This window comes from Lemur catta, chromosome 6, assembly GCF_020740605.2.
Source record: "Lemur catta isolate mLemCat1 chromosome 6, mLemCat1.pri, whole genome shotgun sequence".
NCBI classification, from domain to species: Eukaryota; Metazoa; Chordata; class Mammalia; order Primates; family Lemuridae; genus Lemur; species Lemur catta.
In genome coordinates, this window is record NC_059133.1 from 7,779,102 (window position 1) to 7,805,699 (window position 26,598).

The 26,598-nt window shown below is 38.6% G+C and overlaps 1 protein-coding gene across 5 annotated transcripts in view; it reads right to left on the reverse strand.

Moving 5' to 3' along the window:
- TNRC6B (trinucleotide repeat containing adaptor 6B) overlaps nt 1–26,598 on the reverse strand; it is a 63,446-nt gene that overhangs the window by 15,578 nt on the left and 21,270 nt on the right. For 4 of the 5 annotated variants that reach the window (XM_045554852.1, XM_045554854.1, XM_045554853.1 and 1 more), the window contains 8 exons: nt 24,935–25,110; nt 22,463–22,537; nt 21,574–21,619; nt 20,101–20,249; nt 14,701–14,826; nt 3,598–3,729; nt 3,176–3,274; nt 2,871–3,057 (listed from right to left, as the gene is read on the reverse strand). In XM_045554852.1, coding sequence (XP_045410808.1) covers nt 2,871–3,057; nt 3,176–3,274; nt 3,598–3,729; nt 14,701–14,826; nt 20,101–20,249; nt 21,574–21,619; nt 22,463–22,537; nt 24,935–25,110 — 990 coding nt within the window. Of the gene's footprint in view, nt 1–2,870; nt 3,058–3,175; nt 3,275–3,597; nt 3,730–14,700; nt 14,827–18,955; nt 19,127–20,100; nt 20,250–21,573; nt 21,620–22,462; nt 22,538–24,934; nt 25,111–26,598 lie in introns of all 5 variants that reach the window. The other variant, XM_045554857.1, reaches the window with a different exon arrangement.

Genomic DNA, 26,598 nt, shown 5'->3' on the forward strand with positions numbered 1-26,598 from the left:
ACAGTGAAAATAAAATTTGTAAATATTATAAATTTTGATACATTTTAAACGTAAAAAGTAAAAGTTGATTGGAATGCATTTTCTAATAATGAGTGACTTTGTTTCTCAGTTAGTTCAGCTATCCATACATAGATAACTACGACTCACTACTAGAATGAGACAGAGTTCACTCTAGTATTTTTAAAATTTTTGTAGACATAAAGCACTAAGACATCTTATTCATATAAATAAGCAGATGGGAATAGAAGGGGTCATGTTATAACATCACTTAATTCTCTGAATTTCTTTTTAAGTATATCCCTCCCCCAGCCCAGTAACACAGGATACTAAAACATAATTTTGAGATAGGTCATTATCCTGACAATTAGGTATATTTTCAGTTTTACTAAAAGCAAAGAATTAGAGACCATCTACTTCACAAAAGAATCAGTAACAATTAGTTCAGTTGTCATTAGTCATTCTACTTTTTAATTTTGAGAAAATATAACAAAGGAAGCTTTATCAAAACATATTAAGAAACTTTTAAGTATTCCTGCTCTTCTTTTACCTAGAGTTATCTATTTTAGTTTGATATATTCAACATTAGGAAAATTGAAATATTATTACATTTGGACATTTAATTTTTTTAGAAAATAATTTTAATCTCTCTATATACTTTAAGTGTATTTTCAGCAAAATCTTATAGATTTAGTTTATTCAAAACAGGCAGCCAAATCAAACTCGCTTTTAGTCCCAAAATGCATTTTTCAATTCAAATAAATGTGATAATATAAATTAAGGAAAATTACACCTGTAAAATAAATGGCAAAATGCATCTCATAAAGCAAATTATAAACAGGTCACAATTAAAATGATAAAGACCTAATGAAATTAATTTATCTCTTCTTTAATAAGATATCAAATGTAAAAACAAGTTAATAAGTTGATGTTCTTTCTCCTTACTTATTTTGAAATAATATAATACATAGCTAAATTTATAAGTTACCTATGAAACAGGAGTTTTGTAGGTAAAAAACATGAAATTTCTTCAGTGAATGTGTATATAAGTATATACTGTTCTCTGATCCTTTAGCCATTAGAAACAAGTAGGAAATAAGCAAAATAATCACAAATAACACTATTAATCTAATAAGACATCATGATAAAAATTTTCTGTGTATTTAATAAATGAGAAAGGTATATGTTGCTAAAAACTAACAGATTCATAGCCAAAATATAATGTCACTTTTTAATAGGAGGCAGAAAATACTAAAGATGTCATAAGAACTGTCATTAAAATAAATACATCATATGATTTTAGGTTTTTAACACTAAATCAGCCTAAAGGAAATGATGTGAACATTTTCCCATGGGCTTTACCTGATGCATCCTGAAAATGTGTATTTAAAAGAATCTGTGTCACTAACCTATCCTGCTCAAGCTGCTGGAAGGTGGTTTTCTTTTCACCTAATGACATGCTCTAGGGATGAGCACAGAGCACAGAGCAAAGCTGAAAAGAACTACGTGCACTTAAACATGTGAAAAGACTGCTTGTGGCTTTCAGTCGCTCTCTTTCCTTTGCACTGACTGGACTGTACCTCCAGAACTATGCACTCTTTGACAAAAGGGCACGAAGAGCAAAGTTGCTCTGCTTTATTATCACGCAGTGTCTACATTCAGCACACCCCAACACATACCAAAATACCCAGTATCCTCCATCAAGCTTCATCCTCAACAGGAAATGTGATTAAGAAGAAGCCTGGAAACCCCACAGTCAGAACACCTTCGTTAGCCATCAAGGGAGGCTCCCTCGTGCTTGGTACCCCTGGCATTCTGTAGCCCAGCTGAACACAGTAGGAAGATGTGGGATGGGCAGAGGGCCTGCCCTTCATTCATGTCAAGTGGAAGAAAGGTTATTTTGAATTTAAGACAGTTCTCAACTAGAGCATTTTTAAGAAAGAAAACAGTTGGTGGAAATTAAGGATCTGGAAATTAATTCCCTTAAACTATCCAGGATCAAGGATGCCTGAAGTCTTTGCTCACCCCACACATGGGCACCCCAGTAGGAAGATCATGGGGTTAAAGCACAAATAGCAGAGCCATTTGTCCGGGGTCACTTTGTCACCTAGGAGCATGGCCTTCAGGTCTTCCAACTCTAGTTTTTCAAGTTTGCATAGAATAGCATATATTTTATCAAAATAAATTCTAAATGTTGTTAGTTTGAAATGAAACCACTGTGGTGTATGTTGTCTTTAATTTGTAAGTTTTATTTTTGAAATCACTGCTGCCTCACTGACTAGATTCTGCTTACAGCAAGTTGCTCAGTTCTGAAAGAGCTACGATTTGCCTGCCAAAAAATTCTTGATGAATGTCAAAGGTATAACCTTACTTAAGCTATTCTATTTAAATCAAATGAAATACTAATATCAGATGAATTTTTATCAATCTGCCTTATAATTTGAGTTCCTCATGTTTTCAAGAGAAGGCAATTTTATCAGTGGAGCAAAACATTTCAACTAGTACATAGTTTAACAGATCATAACCTCAGCCATGTGTAGCACTCACAGCACATACTAACAGTTAAACTGGCTCTTAGAAATTCCTGGTGGTAGGAGAGCAGTTTGTCATTCATAAACATGTTGTAGTAAAAGACTGCTATGGAGCCAGAGAAGTTGGAGGCCTATCTATGCTATTTAGTAATTGTGTGGTGAAATCTGGAAAACCATTGCAACTTGAGAAGCCTCAGATAGCTCCTCTGTAAACCAAGGATAAGAATATTTATCTACCTTGTATGGCTGTTGTAAAAACAGAAGGTAATGAAGGTTCAAACCCTACCACAGGCTTAGACAGGCAGATTTTTTAAAAGGTAGTGTTTACCAATAACAACTTACCAGAACCATATCCAGGTATTGGCCCTTTGGTTTGAAGGTCTGGGAGCCCCACATTCAGCGCGTTGGGTACCATGTTGTCCAGATGCGGCTTGGGCCCAACAGGATGAGATGGCGAATGCTTCATGCTGGGTTGCCTCTGCTGCTGCTGCTGCTGCTGCTGCTGGAGTGCACTCACCATTCGAGCCAGCTGGAGGACAGGAGCAGACAGACAAATGAGAAGCCAACACCCCCAACTTCCTAGGAAAAGACCACATGTGATGCCTTTTTGCTACCAGCACTGGAGGTACCCTTCCCATCCTGCATACCTGCTGCTCTTGCTGTTGGCGCACAGCTTGAGAAATCTTTCTCTGGTTCTGTAACAACTGCTGCTGCTGCTGCTGCTGCTGCAGGAGAAGCTGACATGCCTACAAAACAAGGAGAAAACAGGGAACAAAAGTTTCCTAAGATTGACTTATAGAGAGCACCGAAAGGGTCTGTGCACTGAAGTATGGGTCACTGAATCAGAAGTATCAATGAGGGAAGTAACACCAGTTACCTGTCTATTAGTTACATTTACATCCAGTTGAGCTGATACATCAACCCTTAAGCACACTCAGTAATTTGCATAAAAGTGTGAATTAATACCCTCCAAACATAAAAAGTGGCAGAGATGTACGAAGCAGATCAAAGCTAAAGGGGGAAAAAAAAGCAAATGTTTTTAGCTACAGGAAGAAAATCTGCCACTTACCAACTGAAACTGGGGAATCTGTGGGAGCTGGCTCAGCATGGCAATTTGTTGAGGCGATAACTGGGGCCCCACGTTGAAAAGACCTGGACTCAGGCCACTGTTGGGAAACTGCTTGAGCATTGAGGCAGAAACCTAGCCAAAAGAAAAAAAAAAAAGGAATCCTTGGGATTTATCAAAGTATTTTTTTCTATGAAAAGAATGTTGATGCGTCTAAAACAAGTGTTAACAGTGATTATCTCTGAGCAGTGGGATTATAAGAGATTTTAATTATCTTCTTAGACTTCCCAATTTTCTACAATAAAAACTATGAATTTCCTACTCAGGAAAACATCTTTAAGAAAAAAAATTTTCAATGACAATATGGCTTTTGCCTAACTGAGAAATTGTTACTGGAAACGTGTCATAAAACAATACACACCAAATTGCACAAAGCTAATACATAAATGTTTACAAGAAAGCACTTCTGCTACACAAATAAGAAAAATATGTTAACTTGTAAGTAGGAGACACAGGAGAGTCAACTCATGACTTCTGATAGGAAACACTCTCAGAATCAGCAGTGTGGAAGCGCCTGGAAGGTCAGCTGGCCCAGCTGGCTCCCCTCCCTGGTTTTCAGTAGTGAGCCAGACTGGGCTGTGGGGAAGCTCTGGTGACAGAGAAAGGATTCCCTCCCATCTTTGGTCTGCTAAGATGTTTTAAGTGAGCTGAAATGAGTTTCCCTGCACTTTCATCACTGAATACACTGGACCAGCTAGGGCCACAGAGAAAGAACTTAGGAACTTAGCAGCACGCTGGCCGAGAGTTCAGTCCTCGGGGCAGACTGGCATCCCAGCTCTGCCACTTCAAAGCTGTGTGACTCACAGCAAGTTACTTAATCTTTCTGACCCTTACTTTCCTTATCTCCAAAAGAGGAATAATAATAATATTAACTTCAATGGGCTGAGGATTTTCATGAGTTAATATATGTTAAATGCTTAGAGATGCACTCTATAAATGTTCATATTATTCCACAGGCTGGTTCTTCAAATGTCTAGAGACAATGAATACAGTTCTCTTGCATCTCATCTTCAGGCTAAATACAGAAGGCCATTTTCTAAGGTAGCTCCATGTAGACCTGGCCATCCCTAACCATCCTGTTAAAAGTCATGCTTTTATTAATAATGCCCAAGATCTCAGTTTCTCTGGTGATCACAACTCCTGATTCATACACTAAGTTTAATGTCAATTAAAATCCACTATATTTAAAAATGCTTCCCCCATGTAATATTTATTAATAATATTTAACCCATGAAGCTAAGTTTTAAAATTTTATTAATTTGTATTTTTATTTGAGCTTAGGACCTTATATTTGCTTTTATGTGCATGGCATGTAGTAGATGCTTGATAAATACCTATTAAATGAATGAGTCTCTATTATATTTTAACATGTTAAGAGTCACTCCACCAAGTTCTTTTTGATCCCATCATTCCACTTATTCCAGTTTGTATTCTCCCATCTGGTCATGGATGGGAATGTTGAACATGACAGAACTGGGATAATCCAGTCATATGCCACTAAAATGTCCTTTCAACATGAAACAGATCAGCCTATGAATAGTCAATCATTTACTAATTCATACAACTGTTTAGCATTTAGCCTATAGTGTTCCATCTCATTCAATACAAAGAGACAGCATGTCAAATGGCCTGTTAGAGACACAATAATCACATCATTTTTATTTAAAGAAAATTTTTTTTTGAGACAAGAGTCTCACTCTGTCATCCCAGGTAGAGTGTAGTGGCATCATCATGGCTCACTGCAATCTCAAACTCCTGGGCTCGAGTGATCCTCCTGCCACAGCCTCCCAAGCAGCTGGGACTAAAGGTGTGCCCCACAATGACTGTCTAGTTTTTTCTATTTTTAGTAGAGACAGGGTCTCGCTCTTGCTCAGGCTTGTCTCGAATTCCTAAGCTTGAGTGATTCTCCCACCTTAGCCTCCCAGAGTGCTAGGATTACAGGTGTGACCCATCGTGCCCGGCCTATATCATTTTTATATTCCAGTATGTTTACCAATCAATGAAGGGAATGAGTTAAAACTTGTTAGCCAACTATGATTATTGATTACTGCCATAGGTACTCAAAAGCAATCTTTTTGATAATCTAGTCTAGATTCTTGCCTGGAATTGGCACTAAGTTAATCAATCTTAAGCCATTTTCCTTATTTTTCCCTTCAGAGATTGTTTTTAAAAAATTTCCCCTCACTTCCTATTAAGGGAGGTGTGCTTGTTTCCCATTTCTGATCTGAGGATGCACACAGAGGGACCTCCACCTTCATCATGGCACTCCAGGCCTCCTTCCCCTTCTTCTTGGAAGCAAGGCTATAGGGAGGGCTGCCCCGTTCCAGTTACTCAGGGTGAAGTCTGGAATTCAGTATTAGGAAGCACACATTCTCCAGCATCTGCTTAATTGGCAGTAAAGGAGATATTCTGGCCCCAATATGCCTTCCTCTTTTCCTTAAAAGAATTTGGGCAGGAAAGAGGGTGGTCATTATTAAACTCTCCTTGAAGACTCTCAGCATTCCTCAAAGATCACAGAGAGGGCTCTGCAAATCTTTTCACAAATTATTTTTCTGCTATAGGATTTCACCAGTCTTAATTGTTTTGGTTTGAACATTCTTCTTAACAAAAGCAATAAAGATTTTATTTCCACTTTCTAATCAGTGGGCATGATACACTAGTCCAAAGCAATGATTCCTTTCCCAGTCACCAAATTGCACCAAACCAAACTCTAAAGGTTTTTTAAATGTGCATACTTTTTCACAAGCCTCAACTTATTTTGTGTTCTAATTCCCTGAGGCACCTCTTATATACATTCATCCTTGCTTTTACCTTTGCTTTCCACCTTCTGAAAATGCCCCTTTATAAAATGAGTTTATAGGAAATCTTCCCCGTTGGGTCTTCCCTTTTACCTTTCTTTAGCATTATGCTCAGAATTAAAATTTCTCAGTTTTCTAATACTTTTGGGCCACCATCTCTACCATGTTCTCTAAGAATATATGCCTATCTTTCCTTTGATATCCTTCTAGTCTAAAAACATCTGACCAAGTTCAGGTTTCCTATACTTGGCTCACTTGCTCATTTTCTTACAAAATCTCAGTCACTGTCACTTAACCCTCCAATCCCCAACCACCCCCCACCGCATCCCCTGCCACTCGTCTGTGGAAAAAATGTCTTCCATGAAACTGGTCCCCGGTGCCAAAAAGGTTGGCGATAGCTGATAACTCACGAATTCTACCATTTTGTAAAGTACTCTGGTTCAAAGTAATAGTTCTCCCAGCTGCTTCCTCTCTATCCTAAGATGCTGAGTGTTACCAACCAATTTAAAAACTTGTTTGAGTTTCTATTTTAACTGTTGTGTTCCAAGCAGATGTGAGCACACACTACTGTGCATTCTGTCTCAGCACCAGCTTTATGACCACCATGAGGAACACATTTCCTCCAGTTTCCCCCAAGTAACTCTTCACCTCTCCTTTCAATTCACCCTAAATGTCACCAGTATGACTTACTATCTCTGATATAATAATTTTAACCTCACTATAATAAAAGGTTTGGGGGGGGATAGGGTACATATAGATATATCCTGTGTTCTCAAAACTATACTTCAAACCACAATCTTATTTCACTATACCTCAATGGTCCATGAAATCATATGTACTATCTTCAGTGTGAATTTTAAATTCATTTAAATTAGCAACTATACCTAATGTTTTCTTTGTTTTTTGAGACAAGAGTTTCACCCTGTTGTCCGGGCTAGAGTGCCGTGTCGTCAGCCTAGCTCACAGCAACCTCAAACTCCTGGGCTCAAGCAATCCTTCTGTCTCAGCCTCCTGAGTAGCTGGGACTACAGGCATGTGCCACCATGCCCGGCTAATTTTTTGTATATATGTTTTAGTTGTCCAGATAATTTCTTTTCTATTTCTTTAGTAGAGACAGGGTCTCGCTCTTGCTCAGGCTGGTCTTGAACTCCTGAGCTCAACAATCCGCCCGTCTCGGCCTCCCACAGTGCTAGGATTACAGGTGTGAGCCACCACGCCTGGCCTTGTACCTAGTGTTTTCCATACATTTATGCCCACCTGGAACCTCAGAATGTGACCTTATTTAGAAATAGGGTCTTTGTAGATGCAATCATGAGGTCATACTGAATTAGGGTGGGCCCTAACCCAATAACCACTGTCCTCAGAAGAAGAGGGAAATTTGGAGACAGAGATAAGAGAAGGGAAAAAAAGCCATGTAAAGACAGACACACACAGTTGAGGACGTCGGGTGAACACAGAGGCAGAGACTGGAGTGATATATCTATAAGCCAAGGGACAACAAGGATTGCCAGCAACCACCAGAAGCCAGGAGACAGGGAGGGAATAGATTTTCCCTCAGTCTCCAGCAGGAACCAACCCTGATGCTACCTTGATTTCAGATTTGTGGCCTCCAAAGCTGAGAGAATAAATTTCTGCTGTTTTAAGCCACACAGTGTGTGGCAATTTGTCATGGCAGCTCTACGAAACTAATAGAGTAACTTTGTTCAACTCTCCAGACCTGTGCTGTTTAATATGTTAGCTACTAGTCTCATACAGCTATTGAGCACTTGAAATATGGCTTGTCTCAAATGAGATGTGCTTTAAGTTTAAAATACATACCAGATTTCAAAGACTTTATATCAAAAAAAAAGAAAGTAAAAATCTCAATAATAATGTTAAGCACTGATTACATGATATTTTGGAAATATTATGTTAAAGAATATATGTTACTAAAATTAATTTTACCCATTTCTTTTTAGCTTTTCTAATGTGGCTATTAAAAATGTTTTAATCACATTAGGTGGCTCGTGTTGTATTTCTACTGGACAGCCCTGGTCTGGGCCATTAGCATTGTTTCCAACTTCCTTTCCGAAGTTTTCTTCTGGGATGCACCAGAAATCTCCTCTGCTTAATTTCTTTTCCAACCTGCTGACCTCCAAAATGAATGGCCATTGTCTGAGCTTTCATATCTCTTTCCTTCTTTGTTCAGTTTTAAAAGCTCTACTGAACAATCTGGCTAGTCTCTGGACTAACCCACTTCTCTTCAGTCTTGGGAATGGATGCCATCCCTTGGCCATCCCTCACCAAGAGAGCATTATTCTCTCCTCTCCCTCCAGCAATTCCTACCACTCAAAATTAGCTAAAGAAACCACCATTCAAAGTAAAACACGCCCATGGCCCAGCAGTACCCTAGGGAAATTCATCCTAGCAGATAAATATAAGAATATTCACAGCAGCACCACTTATCATAGCAAAAACCTAGGAACAATCGAAATGTCTATCAATAGTAGAGTCGGTAGGAGAATAGGTAATTGTGGCATATTCATATAATGGAATACCATAGGAACCACAAATTGCCCAAATCAACATGGGAATATCTTAGGAACAATGTCAAGTAAAAATAAAACAGAAAAAAAAAAAAAAGCTATATTCTATATAATTTCATTATATAAAGGGCAAAAAAAGCAAAAAGAAAACAACATATTGTTTAAAGATAGAAAGATAGATACACAAAGACTATAAAGAAAAGCACAGGAATGTGACCTTATATTTAGAAGGTATCATCGTATGTTCTATACACTGACAATTTTACAGACTATAAAAAATCATACTTTTGAGGACATCCTATCACAGCCTTGTTCAACTTCTCCCTTCTTCAGATTGCAAATGTATTATATTATTTTTCTCCAAAGAATACAAAAGGACCAAAGAGAAACACCACTAGGCTCCAGGCAAATGCCTATTCATACCTGGGCTGCAGAGTAATTACAGTGCAGGTTTGCACATACCCTACTGCAGGGAGTTAATTACTCTGGCTTAAAAGCTCTTCAATCTCCAGCTGGGTTGGAGAAAGTGAAGATCTTATTGCAATCAATACGGCATTTAACAAAGCATAGCAGGTGCAAAATGACAGTAATTTAAAGGCAAGACAAAAGCTTACTAAAATGTATTGCTTTCTGAATACTGCATTTGAGTACCTGGAGGAAAAAGGCAATGACAGAAACCTAAGGTCCAGGACACCTGTAATAAATTGTAAAGGTGAGTTTCAGTGTCTTCTCTCTATGTTTACATTAAATAGTTAGTGCCCCTATAATGTGGTCAGAATGGATGTAAAATTTGATGACATGTATCAAAGCCTTTTTGAATGTTCATGTGCTTTGACCTAGAAATTTCATTCTGAGCAACTAAATTTAAAAATAATATGGGCAGGCTGGGCACGGTGGCTCACTCCTGTAATCTTAGCACTCTGGGAGGCTGAGGCAGGAGGATTGCTCGAGGTCAGGAGTTTGAGAACAGCCTGAACAAGAGTGAGACCCCCCCGTGCCCCACCCCACCCCGGCTGTCTCTACTAAAAATAGAAAGAAATGATCTGGACAGCTAAAAATATATATAGAAAAAAATTAGCCAGGCATGGTGGCACATGCCTGTAGTCCCAGCTACTCGGGAGGCCGAGGCAGTAGGATCGTTTGAGCCCAGGAGTTTGAGGTTGCTGTGAGCTAGGCTGATGCCACAGTATCCTAGCCTGGGCAACAGAGTGAGACTCTGTCTCAAATAAAAAAAAAATAAATAAATAATATGGGCAAAGATTTAGGTATAAGGATTTCTCTGTGGCATTATTTATAACAGTGAAAAATCAGAAACAATTTAATACCTAATAATGGAGGAAGAGAATGTCAAGTAAATCAAGGTAAATCTGTCTGATGAAACATTAAGATCAACATGGAGACTATACAGGAACAGAGGAAAATATTAGGACATGATGTTAACAAAAACAGCAGGTTCTAGTGACAATGAATACAATTATGTGAAAAGCATGCCCGTACAAGAAAAAAGTCTGAATAGAGGATTGTATAAAAATAACCGCTGTCATTGTATCTGGGTAGGTAGTTTCTAAAAGAATTTTTTTCTTCACTGTCCAAACTTTCAGTGTGGTTATCTTTTTAAATTTCTATTAAATAGAGCTACTCAACTATTTCGTTTTTTAAAAATATAGAAATATCAGGAAATGATGGAAGATCATTTAATATTTATATTTAATATAAATTATTTAATATTCAATTATTTAACATTAATACTATTATTTAGTATTCTGCACCCATTATGGATTAAATAAATGTTAACCATGTTTTCCTAAATAAGCAAATTTCAAAAATGTAGGGAATACAAGTACTTTCAGTTTTTTAAGTAGAGCAGATACTCTGGTCATAGATTTGTGGCACCTAAGTTTCTTAGACAAAGTTAACTATGTTTTCCTAACAATTCCACTTTCAAAATCATTCTGATACCCACATTTCCATGACTCGATACAGAGTTACTGAGCTGAAAAAAAACATGCCCTGCACAGCTGTAGATGCTTAGACTCTAGCAGCAAACAAGGCAGACCCAGGCCCTGCCACTGTGAATGAAGCTTATTACACTCCTGGGGCAGAGGAGGAGAAAGACAGGAACAAATGAATCAGAGGAGGGTAAGACGATGGAGTAGTGGGGCAGGTGCTGCACTGTGTGCAGCTGGGCTGCAAAAGCTGTGCAGATAAGGTGACACTGGAGCAGGGAGCTGAAGGAAATAAAGATGGAGAACCTGGGAAAAGAATATTCCAGGAGTATGGTTGGTGTGCTGGGAGCAGTTAGCTAGAGCGGCATGAATGTACGGAGGTGAGGGGAGATCACCAAGAGCCTCAAAGACTACAGTAAGGACTCCCTGCTTTGCACTCTCAGGGAGAGAGAGAGCCACAAGGGTATTCCTGGTAAAGTAGTATTAATAACATGACCTATCTTCTGTTTTAGAGCATGGCTGTACAGAACTTTGTACAACACTGAAATGTTCTGTAGCTGCACTGTCTGTACAGTGGCCACTAACCAGGTGTGGCTATTTAAATTTAAGTTATTAAAATGAAATAAAATAAAAAATTTAGTTCTTCCAGTCCACTGGGCACATTTCAGTTGCTCATGTGGCTACTGGCTACCACACTGGACAATGAAGTGTTAGAGGATCAGTCTGACTCACACCTGAGACAGGCAGCGTTGAATGAAGTAGGGCAGGGACCAGGCAGGAGATCACTGCCATAATCCACGAGAGAAAGCGGTGGCTTGGCCAGGGACCATGTTAGTGGAGGTGACAAGAAATGGTTGGATTTTGGAAAAAGTTTTGAAGGGAGAATTTGTTAATGGGATGAGCGTGATCTCTGAGAAGAGACACGACTAGCTCGAGGTCTTTGGCCTGAACACTTGCAGAATAGGGGTGCCACTTACTTGAAGCAAGAGGATGTTTTTGAGGGGAGTGTGGGGTGGAATCAGAAGGTCTGATGTGTTAACCTGAGATCCTAGTAGAGATGTCCAGTAGTCTGTGCAGTTGAGAAAAAAGATGTGGGCTGAAGACACCATTTTGGAATCTAGTACTTAAAGCTATTCCACTAGGTAAATCACCTAGCAGCGGCTACAGGTGAGGGGGAGAGGTTGGGATGGAGAGGAGGAACTTGTGAAGGAGATGGAGAAGAGGCAGACAGAGAACCAATACAGAAGATGCCCCAAGGCCAAATGAACAAAGTGTTTCAAAAAGGGAGGAGTGGTTCACTGTGCCAAACGCTGCTGATACAGACTGCAGGGCAGACCACGGTATTCTGCAGCACACAGGTCACAGGCAACTTTTACAAGAGGGTTTCCATTCCCACTGCCACTGCCTTACCTGGACTCCCTACATTTGCTCTCCTCTGCTTTAGTAATTCCGCCACTCAAACATGTCCTCTATATTACTACCAATGTTATCTTTCTTTCTAAACCTTAAAATTTCCTACATCACCACTCAGCCAAAAAATCATATTTCACACTATGTGTCTGTAGCCAAACTTTAGAATGCACATAAAAATCACCTGGGAGTGACTAGGCCCCAAAGCACAAGATTCTGTATCAGGAGATTAGGGAAAACCTGGGAAGTGTATCTTTAAGTAGTAGCCCAGAGACTGGTTATAAACCATGCTGATAAGGATTGGCCTACAGGACAAAGCTCAAACTCCTGAGCAAGATAAGGTCCAAATTTGGCCTCCAACTTCCTATTTAATTTCTCCCTATTTCATTCCTGATGCGCACGCATGTGTATGTGCACACACACTTCAACAAGCTCAGACTAATTCTTCAAACTGCATTTCCCCAAACATGCCATGTTCCTGTAGATATTAATGCCCCTTGTACCTGAGGCTACTGCTGCTTAGATGGCATCTTTAATCTGCTACACCCAAAAAACTCTTGACTCATTCTTCGAGACCCAGTTTAAATGTTATTGCTAGCAAGAAGCCTCACCTGATCCCCCAAATTCTGTTAATCACTTCTATACAACCATTTATCACACTATCTGCTGTCTCTTCTGCTATCACCTCCTCCCCACCCACCCCTCTGCCACCAACTCCAAGAGGCTGTGAAGGGATAGATGGCATTTTCTTCAACTGTGCATCACCAAGACATTATCTAGCACATCATGGACATTCAATAGCCATGGATGACTATCAGCCTCATACCAAGCGATAATAAAAAGTGCTCCAAGACTTAAGATACTGCATTGTTGGCCGGGTGCGGTAACTCACGCCTGTAATCCTGGCACTTTGGGAGGCTGAGGCAGGATTGCTTTGGACCAGGGGTTCGAGACCAGCCTGAGCAACATAGTGAGATCCTATCTCTACAAAAAATAGAAAAATTATCTGGGCACAGTGGTGTGCACCTGTAGTCCCAGCTACTTGGAAGCCTGACGCAGGAGGATCACTTGAGACCAGGAATTTGGGGTTGTAGTGAGCTATGACGACACCACTATATTCCGGCCCCGGCGACAGAGCGAGATTCTGCTGCCATTGTGGAGCACTAGGAAAGTCAGGAATGGCTCTGTCTAGAGGACATATCACCTGGGGCTTAAAGGATGACTGGAACTTAAAAGAGAAGGAAAGAAGAAGAGAGACACTAAAGGGACAGAGTCCCAACTCCCAGCAGGACCTTGTGAGGCCAGTTGGAGGGGATGGGGTGTGGGTGAAAATTTCCTCCTCTACTAAGACAGATAAAGACTCAGAATGTTAAAAACAGGATTTGAAATCTATAGATTATTGTTTCCAATAATTATTTTAAGCCATTGTTTTAAAAGAAATTTCAAAAAACAAACAAGCAAAAAAACTGACCCTTCATAACACACTGGTTGGATCTAGTAAGTACTCCCAACCTCTTTTATAGAATGAGATGGACTCAAAGCTCTTGACCTTAGTTCATTAAAGTCACATTCTAAAGAGACTAAAGGTTACACACTGAATCCTTACTTGGGCTTCTCAGCTTTTATTCTGCTCCTCAGACCCATTTTGTCACAAAGAGGTACCAGGGACAGTGAGTGGCAGACCGACACAAATCTCTCACCTTTACCCCCTACCCCCAATAAAAACAAAACAAGAACAAAGACAAAACAACTCATTGCACAAGATCTAAAGGGTTCCCATGGTACCCAATGGACTACAGCCTACACAGAGCTGCCCTACGAATGAGATTTTAGTACAGTGTCTCTGCTACTTCATTAGTTCTAAAACTCCCCCTAGAGCATCTATCTGGTCAGTATGTTAGCAGACAGCACCTCAAAATTTTTCAGAATAACCAAGAACCTTGAATTTCTCATTTATCTGTGGGTGAATCACCAAGGACAACCAATCTCTGAATGTTGGTAAGTCACAATTTATAAAGTAGTTTTAATTATATGTAATCTTAAATATCAATGTAGTATTAGAAAAATAGATCTAAATGGAATATACACATACTGTTTTTCATGTAAAAACATCTACTTTGTTAGTATGTGCAAAGTAATAAAACATGAGATTTGATATTTTGTTCTAAAAATCTTGATCCTTGCTGGGTGGATATTTCATATTTTACTATACTTGACCATAGCCAAAAGACCAAGAAACAATGGATTTTTCATATTTTAAACCAGTAACTTTTATTTCTTTCATGCCCACAAATATTAGTCAGTTAACAACTGGTAACCTCCTGAATAGACTTTCATTTTGATTCATGGAAACACAAAATTGCTTACCTGGGGGGAAATAAACTGGGGAGGCACTTGTGCCCGGAGACTAGGAGAAGAATTTAGTGGCTGCACTGGTGTGTGCAGACCTCTCGATTGTGCTGTGCTATTTCCAAACAAACCATGATTACCACCCTGTAAACATAAAAGCAACAGTAAGGCTTTTTGTTAACATAAGAAAATGCAAGTAAGAAACAGTTCTGGTTTTCTATCCCTCAGAAGAATAATACACTGTGTTCCATGGATTCACAGAACTTTATAACTGAGAAGTTCCTGATTTTGGAAAGCTTGGGGCAATTACTTAAATAGAATCATGGGTATATCACCACCACCTGCACAGTCTGATGAATTCTATATAATAAAAGGGTTAAATTTAGTCAAATGTCAGAAGCAGTTCTACATTCTTTTCTGTGATTGAAAGGTAAAGGCAACATAACATTTATTTCAACTATTCTTTGAGATTGGGTTTACCAAATTTCTTCTCAAACTTTATAATCTGAGATCCATTTTGAAAGGCACTTAAGTAAAAATTCAGGCTTATGAATAATTATCAGATGTAAAACAACACCACAATATTACTTCTCTGAATTGGTTAATCACAAAATCACTGCCATCAAAGAGCAAGCCTAGCATCATGAGGACCCTACTCCAGATCTGAACACCCTTCTTTGTCCTGGATCTGCTTGACCCCGTCTTTGCTAGATGAGGAAATGTGGATCAGTCACACGGTGAGATAAACAAGGAAGAAAGGGAAAAAGTAAAAATCATTACAGGGATACCAAAAAAAGTATTACTCACCTGTAACTTCTCATTCAAACACATGAGTTATCAGTCTAGTTAAAAATAAGCTTAACTCCCTGATTTCTGGAGGACAAACTCACTGGAGCACTTCTACACTGTTCCAACGAGAGAGCTATGGAAAGCTGGGTTATATGGTAGCCTTCCTTCCTGACTTGTTTCTAGCCCAGGAAAGTCCTTCAGCATGGAAACTACATTTGGTAACTTGACACTGTTCCCTTTGCCTGAGGTTCTTTTCTATACCATCTTTACTTGGCTTCTTCAAGGCTCAGCTCGGAGGTCATCCTCATCAAGAGTCTTCCCCCAAAACCTTCTTCCTTATTCCACATTCAAATTAACTGTGCATACCTGTTTGTTCTCAAAACACTTTAAAACTCTTTGATGACACACATCATCAAACCACATTCTAGATATTTTTCATTCTGTCTTTCTACCATCTGCTTAATCCTTCCATCTTTGCATTCCCAGGACTCAATATAGCCCTGGTCTGTAGGATGAGGGCATCATTTGCAAACATCCATGTCCCACCAATTCCATACACTTGAAAATATCCCACAGAACACCTTTGGCAAAGACAGCTGCACCACTGCTTATACCAACTATGTATACTCTAATTTGAAGTCACCACCATCATCTCATCCCTGGAATCATGGGAATTAAAGTAATTTTAAAGAAGAATTTTGTAATGGCATCATTAAGTTCTAGAATACTAAAGATACTGTGATGGCTTAATGATTCAAAAACAGATTAAGGGACTGCTACAGGGCAATTAATGAACTTGAAAGCATAATAAATAAAAATGATTATAAACATAAAGTAGAAATGGCAATTAAAACCTGTGTATCTCATAAAAGAAAATCAAAGATCCGCCATGAATTTTATGTCTCCCAAAGGGTTGTTTAAACATCAGAAGACCTTTAATTTGAGAAACTTAAACAGTGCTACTTCTCCTGTCTTACTAATCACACTGTCACTCTAAGGTGAAATGGCTCGGCTCTAACTTTTATCAGTGGTAGTTTGTAGCTTGGTTACAGATCATCCTCAATAAAAGAGGAAACATTTATTTCACCAAGAATATTCTGCTTAGATCTTTCTCGCTTACAATTTACCATCGAAGTAATGACCTTGTCATTAGATGACTATTATTCATGACCCGTCCTTGGATGGTGGGGTTGCTGGTAGCTAAAGTCCTTGACAGAAGGTATGTTTTGGCAAAATACAAAACTGCTTTATGAGGGCCCTTTTAACCTCAATCTCTCCTTTAATAACAAGTATTAAAGAGAATTTGCTTTTTAAAATTTCTGTAAAATCAAACCCTACTTTCCTCTTCACAGTAGACAGATTCTACCCTCCCCCGCCAAGGGTTTTAGGCTTTTCATTATCAAGCGTCTCTAAAGCTGTACAGAGCACTTTGGTACATCTGAAATTGCTAACAGTATAGCTAAGTCAATAGCAGTTGATCAAAAAAACGCCATCTCTGTATCTTAATATGGAACCTTGGCATCACAAGCTGGTCATTTTCTTGGCCTGGATACAGCTATTTTGCACAGTGATGTATTTGGGGGAAATCATACAGATCTGGCCTTTAAAAAAAACATTTAGAACTTAGGAAAATGGCAATCAAAAGCCAGTATATATCCTAACACTGGTTTATCTGGCTATTGCTAAAGCTTTACTTGTTATATATGAAGCTTTTACAGTGACCCAAACCCTTCATAGTTATTGGTGATATTTGCCTCAACTAGTGTTTAACTCAGAATAGTATACAAATTAAGAATAAATTTATCAAGCTGATTGAAATCTTCTGTGATTTGGAAAATAAAAATCTTAAATTTTATTAATTATGAAGTATATTAAATTGACTCCATATGAAAACAGTCTTTAAAATCATGACCATATTTGGATAGAATATGTATACTAACGTGGTTAACAATGGACTTTGTAGCAATCCACAGATCAAGAAAACAAAGAATGACCTTTTGTAGAGTCCAATGCCCAGCTAGTTTGGCTCATTTATTATACTCAAGTTTATGTACTAATAGCTTTTGATAATCATGGTATCTTACAACCACATTTATAATCACCATTAACTTTAAGTGTTATGCCTGTTTTATATTTTTTATACCTCAACTCAAAACAAAAGAGCCCCCCAAAACAGATATAATTATTTCTTCTCTGTTCATATAAGCAATAAATATCCATGTCCTCTGTGGAAGCATTAAGAAAAAAAGTGAAATATAAGGGAAGAAAACAAAAAATTAGCTGTAACTCCCAATCCAGAGATAACCAATCTGAACACAGGGATATAGTATCATACATTGTTCAAAATCTGCTACAGAGACAAGTAGAAAGCACATGAAAGGCCTACGTGCAACTTGACTATGGCGTAAGAGGTGCTGCTTTACGTCATCCTGTGACGTACATGGGAAAGTCGTCATGTGGAGACGGAATGGGTACGATAATTATAAGCTGTATAATGTCCTCCCATGACGTTCTGAAGTGAATGTCACAGTGACAAGTAAGTGGTCACAGAACTATGGCTAGGAAAATATCACTGCTGGAGTTATTGTTGCAAAGGACTCAAATTCCTGGTTGTCTCCAAGATAACTACAACAGAGCCACTGTGGGGTGGCAGGCAGAGCGCTGCTGTGTGCCCTAAGGCCTGTACCAGCTTGGCCTGTTTTGTTTTGATTGCACAGCCCTTCCTCGGAGGACTGCCAGGTTCAACCCCAGGGCCAGTGAAACACTGCCATGTCTGAGCAACACCCACTCTTCTGAAGCGTTGTTATCTACTACTAAAGTTACCTTTCTCTAGGTAATTATTATATTTTAAACTTTAAGATACTAGATTTCAAGATGTTGTAACCCTAAAATATTATACTTAATCTTAATGGTTTTGCTACTATTTTTTATTTTTATTTTTCTTTTTAGATGAGGTCTTGTTCTGTCGCCCAGGCTCAAGTGCACTGGCACAATTACAGCTATACAACTAACTGCAGCCTCAAACTCCTGGACTCAAGTGATCCTCCCACCTCAGCCTTTGGAGTAGCTAGGATATTTATGTTTAAATTAACAGGTTTATTAAATTGAAAAGACCTCCAAAGTATTACTTATCATTCAGTGTAATGTTGAAAATGGCAAATGCATTGCTAAATCAGATTATATAAGGTACTTAGGTAGGCTCTTTAACATTTTCCTAAGTCAGTTATTGGTTAGCTTATTAAATGTGAACTTATGACCAAAAATGAGAAGACAAAAGAAACAGGTTTAAAATAAAATCCATGTTGAGAAACATGAAGAGAGATGGGTTCTATGGGCTGAAAGATCTAAAACCTACACTGAATATCATTCTGTGCATTCAGTAATCAACAAATTTCCCAAGACAGACAAATGATGCAATAAACTGCAGACCAGGGCCAAGGCGAGGCCATAGTCAAGCAGTTATAAATTTGAGAGGCCTCCTTACTTGTCTAGCAGCGAAGTTTTGGGGGTTGAGCCCTGTGCCGATTGCTCCAAGGCTGACGTTGGGTAGTGTGGAACCAGAGGGAGACAGCTTGTAGCTGGGAGAAGGGGAGAAGGGAGAGCAGGGAGCCTCATCCCCAAGGCACCCATCTTGATTGGAGAAAGGCAAAGTCAGCTGAAAAGTAGTAGGAGTTAGCCAATCACAATGAGTGTTGGTTAGTGAAGCAACAGAATGCAAGAAGGGAAAAGAGAGAAACACTAGCAATAAACAAAGTTAGAGTGTATTAGCAATAACCAAGGATGGACTTGGATCTGGTAATCATCATCATCATACTCTGCCCAACAGACACCATCTGCCATCCTCTTTGATATAGATTTTTCTTATCTTCTGAGTTAGTAACACATTTTCTCTATTGCACTAAGATAAAAATTGCCAGATGCTTTATTTTTGCGCATCTACTATTCATTACTCTATGTGGCTGCTAAAACAGAAGCCAAGGGCATTCTTCTTGTGAATATGTTGCTGTGCAGACCAGCACCGGTGGTGTCAAAATGTGCCACATCTAAAAATTCTGGTTTTAACTGCTTTCTGAAGACCAGGAACACTGCAAATTGTTATTCTGAATCAAAGAATAATCTCCTCCATTAGAAATGTTAAAAATCAAAGCCAATAGTATAAATTACTTGGTTAAATCAGGTAGTTGAAAATTTGAAAAATGTAACATTGTTACTAAACACAGATCACCAGGGAAGTGGGGAAAGATAACAAAAGAGCTCCTCAAAACTATAAGGTAAGACCTTAGGAGATATGGAGTACATTTATACAAAATCCCAAAATTTATTTTGTAGCTGCACAGCAGCAAAAAAAAGAATTCAGAATAATTTATCTCTTAAAACTCCAAACTTCATGAATTTTTCAAAACTCAGGCTTTCTTCACAATACTCACATGTTAAAGACAGATGGTTCTAGCTCCTAATCACCTACTGACATCAATTGTTTTCATGTCACCACTTTAATGCAGGTGATGTTTGTGTTTTACTCACTGAATTCAGTAATTCTATGCTTTCTCCAAAATTAGTTATCAAAAGACAAATGGGAACCAAAGTGGTTCTCATGAATTATTACCTTAAACAAAGGATTCAACTCACCTTCTCAAAATAAGGCCCACTATCTGTGGTTCCCATGTCTTTGGAATTAGGTGGACGGAACCCAGATCGATCCTTCCTCATGATATCATTAAAATCCCCGAGATTCATTGCTCGCTTGTCCACATCAAATTTTTTATCTGAAAGGCTTCCTGAAAAGGAGTATAAATAAAGTGAAAATTTCTAGAATCAATGTCTCCCTTATGAACCAAAAGTGACTTGCTCCACTGTCTTTCCCGGGGTGCTAGGTACAAGTTCTTTCTACTTTCTAGGGATAAAACCAGAAGAGTTCTCACTGGTTCAGGCTACTAGTGCTGGTCCTTGGAACACAAGTGGGTCCTTTTTTAAAAACCAAATAAAATATGTATCTGTTGGAGGTTGTTCTCCTTGAAAGACTGAAAGAGAGCCTTAGGGCTAACCTGGCAAAAATCTGGCTGAGAACATATTATATTTAGATTGGTTATTGTTATATTTAATGAACACATCTTGCTCATAAATTCAAATGTCCTGCATGAGAGAAGTAGTCTATTTTTGCTGTTTTTGCATCTGCTAGATAAATGATCAGGGTTGTAAAACATAGTTATGGGGAATAAAAAGATCAAAGAGGCACAGCTGTTGCCTTAAAATTTAGAACTTAAGAGCTGAACACAGAAGATGTGTCCACAATTCCTGCACAATGTGTTTTTCCCAGGTACAACGACCATACCCACTTTCCTTTCACATCTTTGTAAACTGACATCATCTGTGCCCCAGGAAGCTTATGTTTTAATCATTTTCCTATTAAAAAATATCATAGATCTAAGACTACCTATTTCCCTTACTACCCAGGGTTGTTTTCTTCTCAGTTCGATTTTTTTTAAGATCCTCAGGGTGACCAACAGCAAACATGACTGTGACAATCCCACAGACTAATGGCTGACTCTGCACTTGTCCAGCTGCAATGGGAGAGTTTGTCAATTATGAAACATCCTGGTGCAGACATGACTGGCAACCTAAGGGCCAAGTCTGGCAGGACCATGGACATATTTTGTTTGGCACCAAACAGAATTTTAAAAGATCTGATTTTGTTTCCAGTATTTAAAAATCAGGATGTCAATCTATATCTAAATGTCTGGCCTCTCTTGAAAAACTGGAAGACTTGGCACAGCTGAGCCGCACTCCTCCACAGCAACAACCGCTAGGAGCCAAGCAAGGCCGATTCTTTAAGGTGTTACAAACTTCTCCAGTTAACCAGCACTCTCTTCATCCTAATTTCTTATACCTGGGACACATGACTCATTCACATTCCTTCCTGATGCTTGCAGTCATTTGAGTTTTCAACCCCTACTCAGTGTCTAACACAGTACCTTACAAAGAGTAAGTGTTCAATAAATGTCTGTTGAACTATACCCATCCCAACTTAAATTGGGCAGAAGAGCCCAACAGGATACCATTAACACCAATATATTCCACTCCTATCAGTGGAATGATACACACCTACAGACAAATCCATTTTGCTGCTTGGATTATCTTCAGTTTGACTCTGAAAAAATAAAGAACAGATGAGAGAGAATTAAGGATGTACATATTTGAATCAGAGAAGTAGCATTAGTCATGTGAGTGCCATCTTACCACTGGCACTACACAAGGTCCTCTGAAATGAACTTTAAACTGCAATGAAGATATTAAGATTTTTAATAGTTTAATTCCTGCTGTTGCCTATATTCCTAAAATTCATTTTTTGCACACAATTAGCCTCAATAAATCTATGAACAGAGCAATAGCTAAACAGCTGCCTGAAGAAATAAACCCCTGTCTTAAAGTTCCAGTCCACCCAGGATCAAATTCCATGAGTGGCAGCCAAATGATGACAACTTCTTCTTGTGACTTGTCAAGTCATCAAATCTTCAAATGTGCAGCCAAGTCATGTCATTTGTCTTTTGGCAACCAGGGACAGGGCGTCCCCACAATGTTCCCAAGAGATAAGGAAATTAGAAATTCTACAAGAATTCCCTAAGTAGTCCCAATATAGTTTTATTACATATTTTGTTGTTGTTGCCTTTTAAAAATTATAATATGAAAACTAGTACAGCACTGCAGTCAAAGAAAACTTCATAAATTTAAAGTGCCTAACTCTTTCTTCCCTGCCCTCCTGAAGAAAAGGACACAAAGACTACAAATTCAAAAGCCATACCCTTTACATGTTGGATATGTCATTAAGAATAAAGCAAGAGAAAACAAACATTGCTTAACCCAAAAGATCAATAACATTGTTTGATGAGTTTATAAATCTGTGATTTTGTACTACACATGGCAGTGTTCTTAAAATTTTTACTAAACCTTACAGTTGGGATATATTATATACATGAAAAAAAATAAAACTTACCAGCAATCCCATATTTGAAAACTGTTTGGCAAGAGGATTCATCCATGAATCATTGTTTCCTCCTTTTAGTGAGCACTACAGAAATGAAATATGTAACCTCAGAACCAAATAATTTATTTCAACCTCCTGAGTTGCATAAGCACAGACTGAAAATGTAGAAATGAGAGTTTATCTTTCTGAACCCTATCTCTCTTTAACTACAATTATTTTGATATTTTATCTGTTAGTTTAAATAATTAATAAGTGCAGGTTTATATCTACGTTTTCATTCTTTTTTATTCATTGCACCCAACTAGGAGTAAATGGAAAAGTATATGGTCGGCTGGTGTTTTTACTTTTTAAATAGAAGTCAGTACCAGATTTTCTAAAGTAAACTTTTTGCAGGCTACTACTTTCACTTTCAGCAGGTTGCTCTCTTAGTAACCCAGGCTGGTTTGGATGAGGAGAAAAGAGAATTTGATGCCAGTTCAGGTTATCTGGAAAGGAGCCTATTTAAACGGGCCATTACGAGGAACGACCATGCAGCACTGCATCTGTCAGCTCCACAGCACAAAGGACATGGGTCCCCAGTAGGAAAGAGGCCCAGTGGAAGACACTATCACTCATGCCCTGGGAAAAGCAAGGCAGAGGTGGGTTTTTGCTTTTTAATGGGACAATTTAGTTTCTCCCTGGACTAAGGCACCAACCATAAGCTCCACTTTCACTCCTGTGAAGGCAGGTGGAATTCTGACAAGGATTTGGTGGGACAGAGGATGCTGAGGCTTTGTGCACATGTGCCTTCCACAAGTACACATTCTGTGTGCTGTGATAGTATTCATCACGTCAATTTTATCACTCTTGAAAGTGATGAGGTACTTAACTTTAGTTATAGGTTTTAAGGCCAAAAAAGCCCTTAATGGGGGAATGGGGGAGTTATTGTTTAATTGGTACAGAGTTTCAGTTTTGCAAGATGAAAAGAGTTCTGTGGATGGATGGTGGTGATGGTAGCACAAAAATGTGAATGTACTTAATGCCACTGAACTGTATGCTTAAAAACGGTTAAGATGCTAAATTTTATGTTATGTGCATTTTATCACATTTTTAAAAAAATGGGCCACAGTAGGAAAAGTCAGAATAGCTGGTACTGGAGCTGACACATTCGATTCCCAATTAATTAAATTTTAGTTATCACCTGAGTGGGGTATTTATTAGCACCTTTCACTGAGTTAATTTGGTCTCATTGTTAATTTGTGAGTAACTAAAAGAAAGCCAAAAGCAGACTAGACAACATAAGAGGACAAAGAATGCTGAAAATTTTGCTGACTAATTCCTTCTGTGACTAGAGTAAGGAAATAAAAGTCCTTAAAAGAGTGAAAACTATGAAGGACTGCTTAAACAAAGTGTTTCTAATAGAAATGAACTATATTCTTATGCTATAAAAGAAAGTTAGGGTATTCAATAAAATTGATATCCAACAGGCAGCAAAGGGGATAAAGGCCCAATCCATAGCCACTGGAAGGCCTTCTAAGACGGCATCTGGTATTGGAAACGCAGGAGAATATTAGTCGTGAAGCATTTCACAGGGCAATAAGGCTCTCAGGTTGAAATTAAGCAATGAATGCCCATTTATTTCCACCATTTTATGTGTGGAATGAAGAAGAGAGGAAAAAAGAGCTGCTGCCAAGACAGTGGTTCAGATTCAAACACTACTGTTCTAGGTTAAAAATCAAAGTTCTCATCAAATTATACAAACCCAAAGAGAAACAAGTTGTAGTAAGATATGGAAAATGAAAAGTTTAGAACACAATCTGGTATAGCAGCAGTCCTCAACCTTTTTGGCACTAGGGACCGGTTTCATGGAATACAATTTTTCCGCAGACAGACGGGGGAGGGAGTAGGGCAGAGGTGGAGCTCTGCAGCCCAGCGTGTTGGACACCGCAGTGGTATAGGATGTAGAGAGATCATCCAGCTGCTGTTGCTGGGTTACATACTGGTACTTCACTTTGTTAGTAAAAGGGTTCTGGGCCATGGACTCCCCCAAATCAGATAAAATCAAGACATGCATGCTGACTGCCACTAGAGAAGCCAGTATTATCTTCCTTTGGTTTCTCTTCTGCATACTCATGGGGATTTACTCTAAGGACTTCTTTGGCTTTAGAATGCAAAAGCATAAAGCATTTATTAATACAAAGTATGCCTTGAGAGCCTCCAATGAATTGTTATTGATTTAATGTGGAAACTAAAAATGAAAAGTATCTCATTCTTTGAAAATTTCATCTTGCCCACAGCAACAGCTCTGTAGTTCAAGGTTTCAAGGTCATGGGAAAGGAAGATGACAGGTAAAAGGGAAATCATTATTTGCTTGCAGGAAAATATTTTCCCCCTTACTTAGGACCTTGAGGACCCCAGTTGCCTCTCAACTTCCAATAAAAATGTCTCTGTCTGCCTTCTAAGAACGAATACGCAAGTGGAAACATTTCTAAAGTGGGCTACCTTCATTTGTTTCTTCCCTCCTTGTCCCCAGCTTGCTGAGTTGTGGGAGGAAGCACTTCCCTGAGAGCCGGCGGTGTTCCAGACTCCTCCGTCATCCTCCTCTTCCCAGCTGGGATGGCGAGTTCCTGTGACTGGCCCGTCACTCTCCCCCCAGCCGTCTTGCATAGATTTGGAATCTTTAAGGAAAGAATGAATCAACTCTTTGCAACAGCTATATACAACAATAACCAGAACAATAATTCCTTGCAGATGCAGCATTTTAGTATCTTTGTAATATTATCTACTCCATCTACATGGCAAGGCAAATACTATTATTCATATTTTAGAGACCAGGAAATTGAAACTGGTAAAATTTCAATGTCACTCAGTAAGTTAACAAACTAGAGAATCAAGACCTTCTGACTTCTGGGTCAATGCTTTTTCCCTTGCATCAAGTTGACAGGAATTTCAAAATTGAAAAGAAATTATCACTACTTTCATGACAAGAAATTTCACATCTCAATTAAGGGATATGTGTTCCTCTTAATGAGCACTATTTACTGGAGTCCTAGATTTACTCTTCTATACATTATGTACTTTACATACAACGGACATTACAAATATGAGGCATAACAAAGGACAACTGTCTGCTTGTAGTGAAGACAAAAAAAGGACATGAAGATGGGAAGAAAAAAGGAAATTTTGTAAGATTCTGAACATCCAAATTATGGTAAAAAAAAGAGAAATTCACATATGGTCACGAAATTTGAAATTTATTAGATACTAAAGCAATCCTAGACAAAGAGGATGTGTACGCAGTGGTTTTGAAGTCAGGAGGAAGAAATGTGGAAGATATAGAAAGGGAGGAAGGAAAACAGAAAGAAATCAAAGAACAGGCTTTAATGTTTGAGGAAGTAGGATGTCAGTATGTATAGTCTATTCTACCAACACCCCCTTCTAAACAAAGATCTTTAATTTGAAGATTGGAATAAGACCTTAATTTCCCTTTGAAAATATTGTGTGGAATCAAAATATACATGTTGCAGTAATGACACTGTATAAAATGATGAAAGAAAGGAAATATATTCTCTAGTCAAGAAATTTCCATGCACTCCTTCACTGTCCCAAATGATAGGACTTTTATGGAAGTCATTTGATTTACAGATAGCTCCATATGAAGAATCTAGAGCCAGAAAAGTGGTTCTTCCACCAGGCCTTTCCTCGAATGACAGCTGCTGTTCCTCAGGACACCAGGCCTATGACAGCCACTTAAGTTCCCACCAAACAGACAAGGCACAGGATGATTAATTTCTTCTAACTGTGGCATTTCACTCCCACAGCGAGGCCCAAGTGAGTATGACAGCTCCTCGATGAGGTTCATCTTAGCCACATGAAGGGGCTTTCTGCCTGGGCAGCAAGAAACAGGGCTAAGATGCCACTGTCCCTGCTGCTGGAAGTGCTGTTGATAACCAGGATTGCTTCTTCTGCATATTGAATTATACATTTATATAATCCCATAATATACTTATGATTTATATTATGTAAGCACAGGCTTTATAGCATCCACTGACAAGCAACAGAAATTAAAAACCCAATATAAATCACATGCTGACCCCTTTAGAAAAATGACATGCACGTGAACTCTTCTATTAGAGAAAGGAGCTAAACTTTTGACAAATGTTTCT